Raw genomic sequence first — 14,808 nt, forward strand, 5'->3', positions numbered from 1 at the left:
CTGTTGGAAACAGAATGCTGGGCTTGATGGACCCTTGGTCTGACCCAGTATGGCATGTTCTTAGGGCAAAGTATGCATGCAGTCTTCTTCCCAGGTATGGAGAGCGGGAAATTATTTTATTCTTATTAGTTTTAATTGTTGGGTGCTAGTTGATGTATCTGCTGTTTTGAAAAATTGTATTGGTTTTTGAGAACTTTTGAAAAAAATGTTATGAGTTTAATTATTGAATGATGTTCTATTGATGGGCAATTCTAAATAACATAGGGACATAAAAAATATATGATGTAAAGGCATATTTCAAACTGTATGAAGAAGAGGAGGGTGTCAGCAAGCCAGGAAAATGATTACACTTTTTAACAAAACCTATCTGGTTAAGGATTGGCTACCCGGTCCTATCATCTACCCCCTGAGTTTAGAAACAGCAGGCAACCAATATATATAATATATATATATTTTGTTGTTTTAAATGCAATTACAAAATCTGAAAATGACTCAAGGTCTGAGCGGTGGTAATAGTCTTCTTAATACAAAAGTAATTACAATCAATAATACAGAAAATCCAAAATGTTCAAAACACATAGTTGCCCCACAGTCCAAGATGTTAAAAATCATACATGACCTCAGCACCAGCTAGTGTTTCAAGTAAACTCTGCATCAGGGGGCGCAGTCAAAATACTTATCAAGATGACTTGCTCATAGCAGGATTCTCAGTCTCAACAAGTTGAAAAGGTCTTATAGGGACGGTCTGAACAATGCCGACTTATAATCATCCAAAAATTGCAAGTCTGATGTTGTCAGATCCAAAAGTGGAAGTAGTCACTGGAACAAAAACAAACTTTATTGTTCATGTGGCACAACACTAATTGGTTAGTATAATTATACGCTAAATAAAATTACACAACACTTCATCACAAACAAAAATAAAGAATGATAATACAATAGAACACAATAATGAGGATAGATGCACAAAGATCCAATTTAAAATTACAAAAACATGGTGACATCAGGCTCTGAAATAAGGCCATCAGGTGTCAAAGTATGTAAACAGCAGTCTACATGCAAAGTTGCCACCTCGCCAATTTTTGAAAAGTACATCTATAATACAAAAAAGTAGATCTTGGGAAGCATGTTAAAATTCTTGACAATATGTCACAAGCAGCACTGATAAACATGACTCATTTAAACAACTTTGATGCCCTATGTTTAAGTGACTGGTATAATATTTCTATTTACATTTCTATTGCTGTACATCAAAATGTGCTGGGTGCACTGCAGGAAGGTGATGAAGGGATGTTACTCTGGTGCCATCCTCAACACGGATGTTTCAATTTTTAAAGATCTGGGTCCTGGGCAGGAGTGACTGAGCATTATTCCTGCCCTTTTCCAAGCCGGATCTGGGAAGGGAATAAGTAGGGCATGAGATGGGAGCTCTCCAGAACTGGCAGTTTTACACAGGGGGAGGCACCTGACCCACTCAGGCTTAGTCTGGCACTGGGCCCGGCTCAGGCTGGGGCCTCAAATCAAAAGGCTTGGGCAGTTTTTTGGACTAGGAAGGTCCAATCAGAGCCACCAGAGGCCCATTTCTTTAAAGATTGGTTCAGGGGTTTGTTTTTTTTTTTGTTTCAGGTGTTTTTTTTCCTTGTTTATGTTTTTTTTCAGTCTGTCAAATGAACCCAACAGAAAAAAAAATGAAATGAACCAAATACAAATTATTCTTTTTTATAACTTTAAGACTTCCACTGCATATAATTGTTCAGAAACAGAGAAAAAAACTTTACACCATCAATAATCAAATGAGCATATGACTCAGCATAACAATACATGGCACTCAAAACAATTTCTGCATCACAAATGTATCACAAGAATAAAAATAATCAAAATTTAAATAAAGAAAAAGAAAAGAAAAATACAGAAAGTAATATCGGGAAAGAGAATAGCATAGCTCATCATCCGGCTTGACAATATTGATGATATGGGCCCCTTACTCTATCATATTGAAAAGTTTCCCTTTCAGATCGTAGAGTATCCTTTCAATATCCAAAATTTGCCTTACTTGAGCTTGCCAATGCCCATATCAGGATTACTCTTCCATAAGATTGCTATCGTAAGGTGTGCTGCCAGCAAGAACTGCCCAGTCAGAGATCTATATTTAACTGGCATCAACGAACCTTCCCATCTTCCAAGGAGACCCAACATTGGGATAACAGGCACAGGAAGATCAAGGATATCAGCAATAGATTGTGTGGCCAGAGACCAAAACTGATTCACCTCCTGACAATCCCACCACATGTGCATGTAGGTCCCAATTTCCCCACATTCCCAGCAACAGCGATTACTTGCATCTGAAAAAATATTTGCATAAAAGAAGCAATCTGACCATTAATTCTGTTCACCTGGTACAAATAGATAAATGAAAGGCAGATTCCCATAGGTTCTTATAGGATTTAGCATTTAAATTAGTGTTTAAATCCAAGTGCCAAGCATCAATAGTAGGTTGCAGAGTCACCCCCTCCAATTCCACAGTTACAATATTGTATATAATATTGTAAATACCCTTTGAAAAAGTAGCAGGACCAAATCAGATAAGATTTCATGGCATCCATAGGATCAAGAGCTTTAATCAGATTAAAGTGACTGCCCAGCCCAATACCTTTAACTGCAAATAGTTTGCATCATAGTCCTTGCACAGCTATTGAAATGACTGAAAATTGTCATCCCAGAGCTGAGCAATAAACTTCAGTCCCTTATCTCTCCAAACCTTAAAACAGGAGAAAAAGGTACAGTGAGGGAGGCCAGGGATTTCATATATCTGAGTTACAGAGAACACCACCAATGTTTTATCCAGGTGTAAGCAGAAATTGAGCCAGCAGTGGACTGGCCCTACAAATACGATGAGAGTGTGGCAAGGCAAAAGGCCAAAAAGGAAAAACAGCTAGATTCAAGGCATCTACTTGCTCTTTTGCCAGTGGTAGTCATGAAGAATCAGAGTTATGAAGCCAAGCCTTAAGCCCCATTAACCTGGCAGCCCAATAATGCATCCCACGATTTGACAGAGCCATGCCATCCTGGTTTTTTGGTAGCCACAGCTTCCAAAAAACCTGCCTATGCCGCTGTATAAAATTGGAAATAGCATTATGTAGGTCTGTGAAAACTCTACCTATAATGGTATGTGGCACTTGTTGGAAAAGATACAGGAGTTAAGAACATAAGAAATTTCCATGCTGGGTCAGACCAAGGGTCCATCAAGCCCAGCATCCTGTTTCCAACAGAGGCCAAAACCAGGTCACAAGTACCTGGCAATTACCCAAACACTAAGAAGATCCCATGCTACTGATGCAATTAATAGCAGTGGCTATTCTCTAAGTAAAATTGATTAATAGCCATCAATGGACTTCTCCTCCAAGAACTTATCCAAACCTTTTTTGAACCCAGCTACACTAACTGCACTAACCACATCCTCTGGCAACAAATTCCAGAGCTTTATTGTGCGTTGAGTGAAAAAGAATTTTCTCTGATTAGTCTTAAATGTGTTACTTGCTAACTTCATGGAATGCCCCCTAGTCCTTCTATTATTCGAAAGTGTAAATAACTGAGTCACATCTACTCGTTCAAGACCTCTCATGATCTTAAAGATCTCTATCATATCCCCCCCTCAGCCGTCTCTTCTCCAAGCTCTTCTCCAAGTTTAGGCAACAGATTCATTTTAAGAAGGCTATTCCTACCTGTCCACAAAATTGATAAATGTTCCCAGTCAGTCATATTTTGCTTCATCTGATCAATAAAAATTCCAAATTTTTAACAGAGATCTTTAAAGTCCTTGGGAATACTGATGCCGAGATATTATATGCCCTTCTTAGCAAACCTGAAAGCAAATAAACAGTCTATGGGTTTAGCATACATCGCCCGAATCCATGCCAGTATGAATGAAGACAGCATAAAGAAAAGGAATGCCTATTAAAGGCCTTCTCAGCATCCAGAGAGACCACCAAGCCAGTAACCCCATGTTGATAAGCCAAGTGTAGGATATTAAATATAAATAGCCATCTAGCATTAAAAGTTGATAACCGGCCTTTAACAAAACCAGCTTGGTCTTCATGTATCAGACCAGACAATGTACCTTTGAGTCTCAATTGTAGGATTTTGTTCAAAATCTTGATATCTTAATTTAATAATGAAATAGGATGATACGAGTCATATTCCAAAATATCCTTCCTGGTCAGTGTACATTCACTCACTTCTGGTTTGGACAGAGCACTTTACTGGTGCTGCCTTCCTCCTGGAGGCATAGGGGCCTCCTGAACACAGCTAGGCTTACTCTCATCCTTACTAGCTGGTCCCTCCCTCAGGAATCTCCCTGCATCAGCAGGATCCCATCCACAAAGCTTTCTCCCTTTATGGGATTTAAGGTGGACCAGGCCCCATGCCTGATCCTATACAGGTTTAAAGGGGGAAAACAGGGCTATTCCATCACATGCCCCCTCCCCTCAGCTTGGTCCAAGTGTCACTACTCCCCCTGGATCCTATCCAGGGAAGTACAATACACCGCAATCCCCTTTCTCTGGCCTCCCCACCAGCTATGCTTGTGGATGGGGATTTAGGGTCATGCTCACCCCCACACATTAGGGTTACCCCAGACATCACTTTTAGTATCACACCCTGTGGCCCTTGCCCAATGAACCTCCACAGTCCTTTAACAGATTCCTTCTGTAACTCCGGATTCCACTTCTACCCTGGTGGGACTGGCTGTGGGACTTTCGGCAAGTACTCTTCACTCATCTCTGTGGTGACTTGTGCCTCCTCTGCACAAGCACCCTCTGGCGACTATCGTGGCTTTTGCTGACTTCTTGTTGCTGTCACGCATTGGCTCTTCTATAGCCCCTTTCTCTAGGTTTCCCAAGGTAGCTGTTTCTTGGCTCACAGCAATGTTTGGACACCCTACAGGGTCTTCTTCAGGATCTCCTCTAGCGCCAACCTCAGGCCTTGCTGCAGCGCTCCTCTCAGGCTTCTTTCTGCTGCATTCCTAGCTCTCTGTGAAACTTCTCTGGGCCTTCTGCAGACCTTCTCTCTTTAGGCAATTCCTTTAAGCTCTTCCAAGAGCTCTTAGGTAATACAGTCTTTGCACTGCCCTTTGCTGTGCCTTTTCTGCATTCCCAGTGGACTCCTCAGGCCATTGCCACAATTTGGCCAGCTCGCTGGACATCTCTGCTAGCAAGTCTTCTAGATCTTCCAGGAAATGTTGGCACTCCCTTTCCAGCCTCTCTAGGCATTCATTCTCGTGTCTGGCCTGGACTCTTGGGAGTGGTTTCTCTAGGTCCCTTGTTCTGGCAGACCTCTCCAGCTGCCAAACTTCGAGCCTCAGGTTCTCCATCTTACCTGGATCTTTGGACTGGGGAACTCCCACTATACAAAAGTACATGTCAACTCTTCTTTTATGCCCATTGGCTTCTCTTTTCTTTCGTCTGCACTGCAGTATACATAAGAACAGGCCATACTGGGTCAGACCAAGGGTCCATCAAGCCCAGCATCCTGTTTCCAACAGTGGCCAATCCAGGCCATAAGAACCTGGCAAGTACCCAAAAACTAAGTCTATTCCATGTTACTGTTGCTAGTAATAGCAGTGGCTATTTTCTAAGTCAACTTAATTAATAGCAGTTAATGGACTTCTCCAAGAACTTATCCAATCCTTTTTTAAACACAGCTATATTAACTGCACTAACCACATCCTTTGGCAACAAATTTCAGAGATTAATTGTGCAATGAGTGAAAAAGCACTTTCTTCGATTAGTTTTAAATTTGCCACATGCTAACTTCATGGCGTGCCCCCTAGTCTATTATCTGAAAGAGTAAATAACCGATTCACATTTACTCATTCTAGACCTCTCATGATTTTAAAGACCTCTATCATATCCCTCCTCAGCCTTCTCTTCTCCAAGCTGTAAAGGCCTAACCTCTTTAATCTTTCCTCATAGGGGAGCTGTTCCATTCCCCTTATCTTTTTGGTCGCTCTTCTTTGTACCTTCTCCATCGCAATTATATCTTTTTTGAGATGCGGCTACCAGAATTGTACACAGTATTCAAGGTGCGGTCTCACTATGGAGCGATACAAAGGCATTATGACATTTTCCGTTTTATTCACCATTCCCTTTCTAATAATTCCCAACATTGTTTGCTTTTTGGACTGCCACAGCACACTGAACCAACGATTTCAATGTGTGTTATCCACTATGACCCCTAGATCTCTTTCTTGGGTAGTAGCACCTAATATGGAACCTAACATTGTGTAACCACAGCATGAGTTATTTTTCCCTATATGCATCACCTTGCACTTGTCCACATTAAATTTCATCTGCCATTCTGATGCCCAATTTTCCAGTCTCATAAGGTCTTCCTGAAATTTATCACAATCTGCTTGTGATTTAACTACTCTGAACAATTTTGTATCATCTGCAAATTTGATTACCTCATTCATCATATTTCTTTCCAGATAATTTATAACTATATTGAAAAGTAAGGGTCCCAATACAGATCCCTGAGGCACTCCACTGCCCACTCCCTTCCACTGAGAAAATTGTCCATTTAATCCTACTCTCTGTTTCCTGTCTTTTAGCCAGTTTGTAATCCATGCAAGGACATCGCCACCTATCCCAGGACTTTTTACTTTTCCTAGAAGCCTCTCATGAGGAACTTTATCAAACGCCTTCTGAAAATCCAAGTACACTACATCTACCGGTTCACCTTTATCCACATGTTTATTAACTCCTTCAAAAAAGTAAAGCAGATTTGTGAGGCAAGACTTGCCTTGGGTAAAGCCATGCTGACTGTTCCATTAAACCATGTCTTTCTATATGTTCTGTGATTTTGATGCTTAGAACACTTTCCACTATTTTTCCTGGCACTGAAGTCAGGCTAACTGGTCTATAGTTTCCCAAATGGCCCCTGGAGCCCTTTTTAAATATTGGGGTTACATTAGCTATCCTCCAGTCTTCAGGTACAATGGATGATTTTAATGATAGGTTACAAATTTTTACTAATAGGTCTGAAATTTCATTTTTTAGTTCCTTCAGAACTCTGGGGTGTATACCATCTAGTCCAGGTGATTTACTATTCTTCAGTTTGTCAATCAGGTCTAGCACATCTTCTAGGTTCACCGTGATTTGGTTCAGTCCATCTGAATCATTACCCATGAAAACCTTCTCCAGTATGGGTATCTCCCCAACATCCTCTTCAGTAAACACCGAAGCAAAGAAATCTTTTAATCTTTCCGCAATGGCCTTATCTTCTCTAAGTGCTCCTTTAACCCCCTCGATCATCAAACGGTCCAACTGACTTCCTCACAGGCTTTCTGCTTTGGATATATTTTAAAAAGTTTTTACTATGAGTTTTTGCCTCTACGGCCAACTTCTTTTCAAATTCTCTCTTAGCCTGTCTTATCAATGTCTTGCCAACGCTTATGCATAATCCTATTTTCTTCTGTTGGATCCTTCTTCCAATTTTTGAATTAAGATCTTTTGGCTAAAATAGCTTCTTTCACCTCTCCTTTTAACCATGCAGATAATCGCTTTGCCTTCTTTCCACCTTTTTTAATGTGTGGAATAGATCTGGACTGTGCTTCTAGGATGGTATTTTTTTTTTTTTTTTAACAATGACCACGCCCCTTGCACACTTTTTACCTTTGTAGCTACTCCTTTCAGTTTTTTTCTAACAATTTTTCTCATTTTATCAGTTTCCCTTTTGAAACTTTAGCACGAGAGCCATGGATTTGCTTACCGTCCCCCTTCCAGTCATTAATTCAAATTTGATCATATTTTGATCACTATTGCCAAACGGCCCCACCACCATTACCTCTCTCACCAAATCCTGTGCACCACTGAGAATTAGATCTAAAAATGTTTCCCTCTCGTCAGTTCCTGAACAAATTGCTCCATAAAAATGTCATTTATTCCATCCAGGAACGTTATCTCTCTAGTGTGTCCCGATGATACATTTACCCAGTCAATATTGGGGTAATTGAAGTCTAACAGTCAAGAGTTACAGGTCCCCCGACACGGTCCCGTGTTTCGCGGTGGCTGCATCGGGAGGGACCGGATGACATTCAAAATCTTATAGACAATCATCAGTTATTTACCATTGAATGGAAAACATACTTATTTACCTGCACCAGTGATCTCGAGTACTTGCTTATGTGCAAGGTTTGCTTCTGTTTATGATTGGGTAATTGAAGTCTCCCATTATTACCACACTATCTATTTTGTTAGCTTCCCTAATTTCTCTTAGCATTTCATTGTCAGTCTCACCATCTTGACCAGGTGGACGGTAGTATACTCCTATCACTATAGACTTCCCCGACACACAAGGGATTTCTACCCATAAAGATTCAATTGTGCATTTAGTCTCATGCAGGATCATCCCGGACATAAAGTTCCACACCGCCTCCCAGGTGCTCCTCTCTGTCATTGCGATAAAATTTGTACCCTGATATAGCCCTGTCCCATTGGTTATCCTCCTTCCACCATGTCTCTGAGATGCCAATTAAGTCTATGTCATCATTCACTGCTATACATTCTAATTCTCCCATCTTACTTCTTAGACTTCTGGCATTAGCATACAAACATTTCAAAGTTTGTTTTTTGTTTTTTATTTTCATTCTGCTTTTTAATTGATAGGGATAAGTTAGAATTTTTTTTAGCTCAGGTGAGTTTTTAGTTACAGGCACTTGGATTACTTTTCTAATTATTGGAACCTCACTGTCGGGATGCCCTAACTCTAATGCATCATTAGTATCCTTTGAAGATACCTTTTTCCGAACCATGCGCTGCTGAGCGACTGTCAGCTTTCCCCTTTGTTCTAGTTTAAAAGCCGCTCTATCTCCTTTTTAAAGGTTAGCGCCAGCAGTCTGGTTCCACCCTGGTTAAGGTGGAGCCCATCCCTTCGGAAGAGACTCCCCCTTCCCCAAAAGTTTCCCCAGTTCCTTACAAAGCTGAATCCCTCTTCCTTGCACCATCATCTCATCCACACATTGAGACTCCCAGTTCCTAACAAAGCTGAATCCCTCTTCCTTGCACCATCGTCTCATCCACGCATTGAGACTCCGGAGCTCTGCCTGCCTCTGGTGACCTGCGCGTGGAACAGGGAGCATTTCAGAGAATGCTACCCTGGAGGTCTTGGATTTCAGCTTTCTACCTAAGAGCCTAAATTTGGCTTCCAGAACCTCCCTCCCACATTTTCCTATGTCATTGGTGCCCACATGTACCACGACAGCCGGCTCCTCCCCAGCACTGTCTAAAATCCTATTTAGGTGACGCATGAGGTCCACCACCTTTGCACCAGATAAGCATATTACCAGGTGATCCTCATGCCCACCAGCCACCCAGCTGTCTACATTCCTAATAATCAAATCACCAACTATGACGGGTGACCTAAGCAGGTTTTGATAATACTGCCAGGCCTCTAAGCTCTCTGGCTTCTGTACTTGCTAGCAGTTTCACTTTTACTCTGGGCCTTGCCCTGCTTCAGTCACCATGCACAACTAGTTTCCCTCTCTTTTTTTCTTTAAAAGGAAATAAAAAGTAAAAAAAAATCTGCCTGCACCATGTAGCATCATCCCTAACTCAACAGGGCTTCTCTCCTTATTCTGCAAAACAACCCTAACCACCTTCCAGACTCCCAGACCCTTCATTCTCTTAAAGGCAGTTTCATGGTTTTTTTTTCTCTTGTATGAGCCCACAAACCTCTATCTGCCAGTGCTCTTGTACACAGTTTAAGAAGACTGCTCTGCTTCAGTGTGCTCCCTGAGCCACACCCTTTTACTTCCAACTTCCAGTTTTCTTGTACACAGTTTAAGAACAATGGCTTTCTTCTGTTCTAGCCCGCTTCCTGAGGCAAGGCTGGAAAAACTTTCCTTATGCAGCCTGCATTACTTCAGTGTGCTCCCAGAGACATACCCTTTTCTCTGCAGCACTGCTTCTCTTCTTTCTGTGTGCTCCCAGGGCCACAAATCTACTGGCTGCCTGCTTCAGAGGGCTTCCTGAGCCACACCCTTTTTCTGCAGCACTTCCTTGCCTCCAAGTTCTTTGGCAGGCTACACAACAAATGTTAACTTCACGATACTCCTTTGGGGTTTTTTTCTGTGCCAAGCTTTAGAAAAAAAATCCTCAACCTATCACCATATGTGGGAGACTGAACAGCATTTCCCTGGCTGGAGAGAGAAAGCCACACTGACTCCAGCCTTTCTAATGCAGATAAAATTTTATTTAGGGAACATAACTCTTTAACAATGGACTACCTACCTTAGCTGTATTCACTTACACACCAAGGGGCTGTAGACTGCCTTACTTCTGGTGAGTGTACATTCCCTCTATTTTGGCTTGGACATAGCACTTTACAGGAGCTGCCTTCCTCCTGGAGGCATAGGGGCCTCCTGAACACAGCTGGGTTTACCCTCTTATGCTCCTCTGCTGGGCCCCCTCCCCCTTCAGCACTCTCCCTGCCTCAGCTCTTTCCCTCTGTGGGATTTAAGGTGGACCAGGTCCCATGCCTGGTTCACAGAGGTTTAAAGGGGGAAAACAGGATCAATCTGTCACAGCTCCTATCTAGAGTATCTGATTAGGTCAGAGTATAACATGAAAAAGTAATGAACAAAGATTTTTTCCATCTCTTCCTGGTCTGTGGTAGCCTCTCTGGTTGGCTTCTTCAGCTGGATATAAAGGATTTACCTACTTTCCTCTTAACAGCTTTAGCCAGCAGAGCATCTGGCTTGTCCCCTTACTTACAGAATTTTTATTTTGTGTATTGAAGTGCTTTACTGATTTTGCCAGTTTCCAAAGTGGCAAGCTGACATTGTTTTAGAGTGTTCGGCAAGCAATTTGATCTATGTAAAAGCTCCAGAACATGTATCTGACTCACAAGGTCTGCTATTTTTTCCTTCGCTCCCTTTTAAGAAAGCTGGTATAACTAATAATTTTGCCTCTCAGAAAGACCTTAAACACTTCCCACCAGAACAGGAGTATAGTCTTCTATAAGGTTATTCAAACTGTATTCAGCAATTGACTCTTTAAGCAATATCTGAAATTGCTTATCCGCTGACTGGGAAGTGTTCAGTTGCCACAAGAAAGCTTTAGGACTAGATGGGCCAAAATCAAGCAAAACCTCAGTGGAATGATGGTCAGATATAGATGAAGGCAGTATGAAACTATAAACCACTTTGGGTATCATACTAGGAGAACATAAATAGTAATCAATCCTCAAAATCTGGGAAACCTGCTTCTCATCTATCACTCTCCTCCTCTCCAGTCTAAACCTCTCCCTCAACTCCTCCAAAACTGAACTTATTATTATTTCACACAACCCCAACACATTGAACACTTCTGACACCGACACCCTCCCCCCTTCAACCCTCTTCTCCCAACACATAAGAAACCTTGGCCTAATAATAGATTCCCAACTCAACCTCAAAAAATTCATAAGCTCCACCATGAAAGGATGTTACTATAAACTTCATGTCCTCAAAAAACTTAAACCCCTCCTCCACTTTAATGACTTCCGCACTGTCCTACAGGCCATAATATTCTCCAAATTAGACTATTGCAACTCCCTCCTGCTAGGTCTCCCTTCCTCCACCATCAAACCCTTTCAAATGCTACAAAATGCCACTGCGAGAGTTCTCACTAACACTCGCTGAAAAGACCATATCACCCCCCATTCTCAGAGACCTCCATTGGCTCCCTATCCCCTATAGAAGTCATTACAAGAATCTCACTATCATACACAAGACACTTCACAACCCTGACATACACTGGCTCAATGACTCACTACACTTCCAATAGACCCACCAGATCTGCATACAATGGCACACTACACATACCTTCCACTAAACCCACCCGCATCTCTAGCACAAAATAAAGAGCACTCTCCATTGCTGGACCTTCAAATTGGAATGCTATGCCACCTGACCTACGTCTCAAACCCTGCCACCACAAATTAAAAAAAAACAAACTAAAAACCTGGCTCTTTGAACAAGCATTTACATAATCCAACCCCACTTTACACTTATATGCTTCAACACCAACACCACATATGCCTCAATACCCCCCTCTCCACCTCCTAATGTTTTGTTGCTTTATGTTACATCATATTAAATTATATTTCCATACGTTGCCTTAAATTACATTATATTGTTCTTTGTCATATCATATTGTAAGCTATATTATTTTGTTATATTTTTATTATATTATATCCTAATTTTTTGCCCTATATTCATGTTCTTTTTTAAATGTAATGCACAGTTACGTTTTTGTTATACTGTTTCCTCCACATGTTACTTGTAAACCGATGTGATGCTCTGCGAACGTCGGTATAGAAAAACCTTAAAATAAATAAATAAAATAAATAAATTGTACATGTTGTGTCTCATGGAAAAAATGTATAATCTCTTTCCTGTTGGAGCCACCACACATCTTTTAAGCCAAAGGCTTCAGTAAGTGTTTGAATATGCAAAGATCGCACCAAACCAGACTTAAATTGAGAACTTTTATCCATGCCCGGATCTGGACAGACATTCCAGTGCCCCCCAATATGTAAATTATCAAAACTAAACATAGCCATGACATCCGCTAGGCTCTCAAAATGTAGCTTGGTCTAGGCTTGCTCACTATAATTAACAAGTGTGAAATGGACGTCATATAGATAACAATCAAGGATAACCTATCTGTCTTCTTTGTCTACTTAAGTGCAGCACACCCTTACAGGCAAGGTATCTATTAAAATGCAAACCCCCCAACTTTGAGAATTATAAGAAGAATAGTACAATTGACCAATCCAACCTGTTTTCAACTTTTCATACTCCACATCAATGAGATGCGTTTCTTGAATTAATAATATCTGTGCCTTGTTTCTGCATGCAAATTGCAGAATATGCTTCCTTTTAATTGGTGTAGAGACTCCTTGCACATTAAGAGAAACCAACTTAAGAGAACTTGGTCATAGATATTCTAACATTATATTAGTGCATTCACTTAAGAGAACATGTACCATACAATGGCAAACAATTTACACACATCAATAGCCATGTGCACATGACACAGTATAATTGTGTAATTAGGATGTTTATCCGAGTCAACAAATCAGTGTAAATGGTACTTTTTTTTTAGGATAACTAGTATGCCTTTTATCCCAACCCAATATTAACAAGCAATAACCCCATCTCCCCTCAACTGAGAACCTACCTCAGTTCCCTGAACCTTCCCAACCAACCCAAACAACTTTCCCACCCCCATTACCTATCCCCGAACCACAGTATCCAAAATGACTCAACCTCCTCAGTTGGGATGACCATCATGACCCGAAAGGCAAGTAAACCCCAGTCAACCTCACTCGGACAAGACTACCCATATACATGGGAAACCCCTTTTTACCCCATCCCCTCTCCCCCTAATCCCCAAACTCTACCTTCCAAAATTCCCAACCTCTTCCTCAATTGTACCCCACCCACCCCCAAAATAGAGATACTAAAATGCAGCCTTGGCTTCGCAGGATAAATAGACTGACATCATAATCTTGGATATTTAAAATAGATGAAATATAAGAACAAAGCGTCCGAGATCAACGAGATAAATTCCACAGTACATTAATCCCCAAAAAAGATTAAAAAATATATAAAAGCCATTGGTTCCAGGCCCAGAAAACAGTACACTGCAAAGATATTTGCTCATAACCCAAATAAAAAGGCCAAAAAGCCAGAGGAAGAGCATAAACAAACACCCATTTATGAGGTGATAACCATCCAAGCCAGTTTCCAGCTGCAAATAAACACGGGGACCGCTTGCAGGCACCGCACAGCCCCCAATATGACATCCAACATGTACACCCGTTGCTTTCAACGAGACGTTGTCACTGCTAGGTAAAATGTCTCCAGGGAAATGCCGTGGTACCACAAATGATAGAGTCAGGACTATTAATAGATTTTATAGAAGATAAACTTTCCAACCATTCCCGCTGGTGACCATTTTTTTTTAGGATAACTATTGTAAACGAAAATCGGGATAGTGAAAAAAAAAACCCCCACTCCAAAAAAACAGCAAAATAAGAATCCAAACCAGCATAAAGAAAAAGGCATGTCAAAAATTACAATCCAAGCCTTCCAAGGTGGGAAAAAAAAAAAATTAACTCAAAATGTACTGCAGCAGAATGCTAACCGGTACCCCTGCCAAGCAAACATGATCTGGCAACCAATGTGGTGTTTGCTTCAGTTTAGCTCAGGCCTCCTCCAAGTGGCTCGCTATGTAATTTCTGAGCCATTTCTCTGCTTCCCTAACCAACTCAAAAAGCACTGATTTACTATCGGCCACGATCTTAAGCTTTGCCAGGTAGAGCATGGCATAGCGCAAGTTAGATCGCTGGAGCTCCCGTTTGATATTTGGAAAGGCTTGTCATTTCCTCTACATTTTGGTAGAGAAGTCCTGAAACAGCATAACACGCTGATCATGGTAATTAATCTCCTAGATATCCCTGGCAGCATTTGCTTACCTTTGAATTTGCACAATTTAATAATTACTGCTCTCGATCAGCTGTTTTGAGAAGGGGGCCATGCTCAAAGCACAGCGAGCTCGATCTATTTTTATGAACCCTTTTGTACAATTCAATTTTAAGATTTCTGGCATCCAGTGCGAGAAGAATTTAACCGCGTCATTGCCTTCTGTTTTTTCTGTGATTCTAAAGATGCGCAGATTACACCTGGTGACTGGTTTTCTCAATTGTCTAATTTTTCTAGGATAGAGAGGTAATTACACTCCAGTTTGTCCATTTTAGCTGCCA

The 14,808-nt window shown here is 41.2% G+C and overlaps 1 protein-coding gene across 2 annotated transcripts in view; it reads right to left on the reverse strand.

Annotated features, from left to right (window-relative positions):
* Positions 1 to 441: 441 nt before the first annotated feature.
* The window catches only part of PCNX1 (pecanex 1), a 380,420-nt gene continuing 366,053 nt past the window's right edge, over positions 442 to 14,808 (reverse strand). For both annotated transcript variants that reach the window (XR_003856303.1, XM_029598749.1), the window contains exon 37: positions 442 to 819. Coding sequence is in view for 1 of the 2 variants with exons in the window: in XM_029598749.1 (XP_029454609.1) it covers positions 795 to 819 (25 nt within the window). In the remaining variant the exon portion in view is untranslated. The remainder of the gene's footprint in view (positions 820 to 14,808) is intronic.

Source organism: Rhinatrema bivittatum, chromosome 4 (genome assembly GCF_901001135.1).
Source record: "Rhinatrema bivittatum chromosome 4, aRhiBiv1.1, whole genome shotgun sequence".
Lineage (NCBI taxonomy): Eukaryota > Metazoa > Chordata > Amphibia > Gymnophiona > Rhinatrematidae > Rhinatrema > Rhinatrema bivittatum.